This window comes from Hoplias malabaricus, chromosome 17 (genome assembly GCF_029633855.1).
Source record: "Hoplias malabaricus isolate fHopMal1 chromosome 17, fHopMal1.hap1, whole genome shotgun sequence".
In the NCBI taxonomy this organism is placed as follows: domain Eukaryota; kingdom Metazoa; phylum Chordata; class Actinopteri; order Characiformes; family Erythrinidae; genus Hoplias; species Hoplias malabaricus.
The window spans coordinates 31,105,495-31,111,129 of record NC_089816.1 but is presented as its reverse complement, the minus strand read 5'-3'; the positions used below and the strand labels follow the sequence as shown (position 1 = coordinate 31,111,129).

General features: G+C 42.7%; 1 protein-coding gene across 1 annotated transcript; it reads right to left on the bottom strand.

Moving 5' to 3' along the window:
* Positions 1-1,766: 1,766 nt before the first annotated feature.
* On the bottom strand, positions 1,767-5,635 carry LOC136673259 (cytochrome P450 2D15-like). The gene is made up of 9 exons (XM_066648619.1): positions 5,460-5,635; positions 4,704-4,866; positions 4,456-4,608; positions 3,637-3,797; positions 3,240-3,413; positions 3,012-3,150; positions 2,500-2,687; positions 2,275-2,416; positions 1,767-2,142 (listed from the first exon to the last, which is right to left on the bottom strand). The coding sequence occupies exons 1-9, from the start codon at positions 5,619-5,621 to the stop codon at positions 1,946-1,948; spliced, it is 1,479 nt and encodes a 492-aa protein (XP_066504716.1). The 5' UTR covers positions 5,622-5,635; the 3' UTR covers positions 1,767-1,945.

Here is a 5,635-nt window from a genome sequence, read left to right as displayed (position 1 = left end):
CGTATATGTAATTGGTTGTGGTTTTGTCTTTCTCACAATCCAAATAATCACACCCTGATTGGAAATTAGGTAAAAGAAAGTACGCTTTCTGACTTTGCATTGTACTAAATTGCAATAGCATTCAAAATAATAGCCATAGTCATTTTTTTACTATTGCTAGCAGTGTTCTAGTTTTAGAAAATGCCACTAGTCCATTGAGAAATTTAACAACCAACATACCTCTTTTTCCTTTAGATCTATGATACATTTCCTATGGTTAGAAATCTGCCACTTCCCTTTATGAGGGCTTTCAGAATTGTCAGAATAATGAAAAAAAATGGTAGCAGATTTGGTCAACCAACATAAAACCACCAGAGTGCGAGGAGAGCCTAGAGACTTTGTCGACTCCTATCTGGATGAGATTGATAAGGTGTGTGCATAGGATGTTTTGCTGCAGTTTGAAGGAACTTCTCTCAATGTATTTCTCCTGCCATAACCTTTTGATGCACTAAAAATATATGTAGGTGTTTTCAACAGAGAGGAGATGACGAGGCTTCCTCTTTCACCGAGTCCCAGCTTTTGATGTATTATCTGGAGCTGCACTTTCCTGGAACAGAGACCACCTCCAACACTCTCCTAACAGCATTCCTCTACCTCATCACACATCCCAAAGTCCAAGGTCTAATCTCTGAAACATGTGTAGCACCCCCTATGGATCTGATAATGTTAAGACAAGATAGCTCTTAATACTGATATTTTGCTAGAATGGACCAGGTCTGGGCGGCACGGTGGTGCAGCAGGTAGGTGTCGCAGGCACACAGCTCCAGGGGGCCTGGAGGTTGTGGGTGCGATTCCCGTTCTGGGTTACTGTCTGTGAGGAGTTGGTGTGTTCTCCCTGTGTCTGCGTGGGTTTCCTCCGGGTGACTGTCTGTGAGGAGTGTGGTGTGTTCTCTCGGTGTCTGCGTGGGTTTCCTCCGGGTGACTGTCTGTGAGGAGTGTGGTGTGTTCTCCCTGTGTCTGCGTGGGTTTTCTCCGGGTGCTCCGGTTTCCTCCCACAGTCCAAAAACACACGTTGGTAGGTGGATTGGTGACTCAAAATTGTCCGTAGGTGTGAATGTGTGAGTGACTGTGTGTGAGTGTATGTGTCACCCTCTGAAGCCCCCTCCAGGGTGTATTCCCGCCTTGTGTCCAATGATTCCAGGTAGGCTCTGGAGCAGTGGCGGATGCTGGTCTTTCAAGGAGGGGAAGCTCAATTTCGGCCTACATCATAAAATGTGTCGGTTTATTTATACGTAAATTCTACCCTCCGTTCCTTTTTAAGAACGTCTTTTCAAGGGACTTGACTAGTGTCCTCTCAATGGCCAGCAGAGCTAGGCTGCTTAAACGGCCTTGGCCCATGTGAAGTGTGTCCGCCTGTGCTTCCACGGATCTTTACACCAAATGATCGCTGATTCGCTCATTTCGCTGTCAATCAAAAAGGGATTCAGCCTCAGACAGATCATCCAATCATCATGCAGAACCTGAGCGTCCGGCCCAGCCGAGGCCGGCCCACTGCCCCATAGACCCCCAGAGACGCTGAGCGTCCGATGGGCGGGACAAAGCCCAGCATTTATCCAATGACTCGTCTCGTTTCGCTGCACTTCGCTGCTTCGCTATTGAACTCTGTGGACGGTCAGCGTCCTCACTGTTTAAATCACTGTGAAGCTGTGGGAGTGATTGAGAGGAAAGCCGCGTCTTTACCAGTGATAAGAAGCTGATTCTGAACAAAAGTTGAGTGCGTTGTAGTGCATATTTATTCAATGACATGTACACACAACAGTATATATTTGATCACTTATTGTTTGACATTTCAGGGGAAGCTGAGCTTCCCTTGCAGTCTTAGAGCAATCGCTGCTGCTCTGGACCCACTGCGGCCCTAAACTGGATAAGCGCTTACAGATAATGAATGAATGAATGGTGACATATTTTACATTTCTCTAGCTGACTCTCTCAGTCTGACCCCTATCCTGTATGGTTTGGGTGTGAGTGTGGCTCCATAAACAGGAGTGAAGTCTGGTTCTCCTGCATCTTCAGGCCAGAAGAACTGGAACCGGCGCAGCAAAGTCACCAAGATGAGGAAGAGCTCCATACGAGCCAGACCTTCACCAAGACACACACGGGGACCTGTGGACATGCCAATATTCATTTTCAGGCGAGGACTGGGGCTTAGACACTTGTAAATTGAGAATATTAAAGCAGAACAAATCTACTCAGCAAAGATATTTGCTGTTTATTACCACTTTGCAGAACACTCACCAGCAGAAAAGGGCATGAAGGCCTCTGGTTTCTCAAACTGTCCCTGTTCATTCAGGAAGTTCTCTGGATTGAATTCATGAGGAAACTTCCACTGACCTTCCTCACTCAGCACTGAGGAGAGGTTCGGGATGATCAGAGTGCCCTGGATCAAAAAAGGAAGAAAGGGAAATAAAGTATTCGCGTGTGGCTTAAATTATGAAGGTCAAACAAGAAAAAAAAAATCACCTTTGGGATTTTGTAGCCCATCAGTTCAGTGTCATTAGTGGTGCAGTGGGGTGTACCTAAGGGGACTGTTTTTGCGATGCGCAGAGACTCATGGATCACAGCCTGTGTGTATGGCATCTTGTGTCTGTCCTCAAATGATGCATCAGCTTTACATTTCAGGACCTCATCAATCTCCTGCTGACACTTCTCTAGAAAGACAAGACAGAAAACATATAGTCGCCATCCTATTAAAAACATGTATCTTGATTTTTTAATTATTCTTCCACATCACTTGAACACAGCAGCTACACATTGTGTGAATGTTTCATGATGAATGGACCAGTAGAACTTTTCTTGGATATAATCTATTTACATTGACTTGCATAGAAAGTAAAGGTGTTTTTTCCTACTACTGTAAAGCTACCATTTTGGGATATTCATGCTTTTCCATTGGACAGCGACAGTATGCTACAAGCTGATCATGTTAAATCTATAAAGGAAATGTTGGACTGTGAAGTACAGTGGATTCAAACCTTGAATGTCAGTATGTGTTATCAGGTAGAGGAATGCTGTTAGGAGTGTGTTGGAGGTAGTATCTGTCCCAGCAAGGTGTAGGTCCACAATATATCTTACAAGTTGACTGTCATTGAATGAGGACTCAATATTTCCTCTCTGTTAAACAAAAAGCATCATAATAAATGGGAAATATTGGGGAATATTTCTCTTTGATTAAACCAGGTTAAATCTTCACATTCACTCACCTTATCAAGCTCATCGAGATAACAGTCAACAAAACTTTCTGGTTCTCCTGGGACTCTTGATGCCTTGTGTTTGCTGATCATATTTGCTGTTGTTTCTTTAAGTTCTTGAAAGTTTGTGAGAGCTTTTTTAAAGGGAAGAGGCAGAGCTCTCAGAACTGGAAGTGTATCATATATCTGTGGGGGAAAAAATTAAAATGTTTTAACTGTTGTACAATCAGAATAACTACAGGAAATAGAATTCAACTACAGTCAAAGCACATTTATTTACAAAATGACATATGATTCAATCAGTATTCTCATATTCCTGTATATTTTTGTGTAACAATTTAACATCAAAACAGCTGTCAACTTTATAGTAAGGAATATTCATGTTACTGTTGAAAATAATATTTCTCACCATTCCCCAGGGTCCACTGACAATCTTGTTTGTTTCAGTGAAGCGGCTAACATATTGTTTAAGTTGTTCATCCCCATAGTCGTAACGAACACCAAATAAAACCAAGTAGATGATGTTTGATGTAGCATCATGGAACAAAGTCTCAGGATTAATGACACCTCCTACAAAGACGCATAAAAGCAACTCATTTTAATATCATATTTATATTAATATAGTATGTATAAATTATATTAAATGATATTAAATGACGGGCGGCACGGTGGCGCAGCAGGTAGGTGTCACAGTCACACAGCTCCAGGGACCTGGAGGTTGTGGATTCGATTCCCGCTCCGGGTGACTGTCTGTGAGGAGTGTGGTGTGTTCTCCCTGTGTCCATGTGGGTTTCCTCCGGGTGACTGTCTGTGAGGAGTTGGTGTGTTCTCTCTGTGTCTGCGTGGGTTTCCTCCGGGTGACTGTTTGTGAGGGGTTGGTGTGTTCTCTCTGTGTCCGCGTGGGTTTCCTCTGGGTGACTGTCTGTGAGGAGTGTAGTGTGTTCTACCTGTGTCTGCGTGGGTTTCCTCCGGGTGACTGTCTGTGAGGAGTTTTCTATCACTTTCCAAAAAACACACGTTGGTAGGTGGATTGGTGACTCAAAAGTGTCCGTAGGTGTGAGTGAATGTGTGAGTGTGTGTGTTGCCTTGTGAAGACTGGCGCCCCCTCCAGGGTGTATTCCCACCTTGCACCCAATGATTCCAGGTAGGCTCTGGACCCACCACGACCCTGAACTGGATAAGCGATTACAGATAATGAATGAATGAATGAATAAATATTAAATGAAACCTGCACTTTTCTTCAAGCGTGCCACAAGATGTTCAATTTCTCCCAGAATTCTGTCCTCCATCGACTGCTTCCCCATGCCAAAGTTCTTCAGGGTCATGAGGGCAAAGCGTCGATGCTCTTTCCACAGACGGCCATAGTCGACAAGCACAATACCTGCCCAAAGTTACACAGCAGTCAAGTCATTCTAAAGTAAATACGGAAATTTCTGGAACATCAGCATATTCAGACAGCAGTAAATTTAACTTCACCTTTCTGTTCTGTTACATGGCTGACCAGGAGGTTTTGTGGTCGTCCTGAAAAGTCTGCAGCTTTAATTACCAAAGCTTCCTTCAGAGCCTTCAGACCTGTAAGGACCACCGCTGGCCTTCCTCCGATATATAAACTGTAAACATTCCCATAGCGCTCCGCCAACTAAAGACACAGTTTAAACCATCAAGAACAGATACAATGTACGGACATTCAAGACCAGACTGTGTCACAAGTGGTTTAGAATTTGAATAAATACAATCCCTATTGATGTTTAACTTGATGCTATCAACACATTTCAAAATGTACGGATGTTCTTTAGTGTCCCGTCTTAACCTTATTTAAAGTGTTGCTAGCATCATATTTAAAATGTCTATATATATTTAAAAAAAAAACATTTTCAGTTGTAGCATCTGAAATGTTGACTCTGTAAAGATGTAAATTAAATACAGGATTTAAATTATTTTAAGTGATTGCATCATTGCATCCGGTTTTTATTTAAATTTTGCACAGTGCCCCTTCATTACGTTTTGCCCAGTTTATTACTTTTATTTATAGAAATATAATATACATGCAGAAAATCAAGGGACTACAAAGCAGACAGAAACACTGCAAAAAAAAAAACCTGATACTCTTTGCACAACTACTGTGGATCCATAGTGACTTTAACTTTGTTTTTGTCAAATACATCTTGAAGATAACGTTTTTAAAATACTGCAAGTACAATAATTTGTTTCAATTAGACCATGATACTGTACCCTCTTAAAGTCTTTCAGAGGATTGGTAAGGTTCAGCTGAAACAGATTTCCAAATATAGGCACAGGCCGGGGTCCAGGAGGAAAGTCCTTGGGTCTCTGGATCCTGATGAAGAGGAAGAGGAGGCAGGCAATAATCCAAACTAGTATGAAGGAACCCAGCATGGCGGCTGTTGTGG

Excerpts from the sequence above, each read along its gene's own strand:
- LOC136673259 (XM_066648619.1), bottom strand. The coding sequence starts at position 5,621 with ATGCTGGGTTCCTTCATACTAGTTTGGATTATTGCCTGCCTCCTCTTC. Across the intron at positions 3,414-3,636 it reads TCAGTGGACCCTGGGGAATG|ATATATGATACACTTCCAGT; the intron begins GTGAGAAATATT and ends TTTCCCCCACAG. Across the intron at positions 2,417-2,499 it reads TGGGCTACAAAATCCCAAAG|GGCACTCTGATCATCCCGAA; the intron begins GTGATTTTTTTT and ends TTTTTGATCCAG.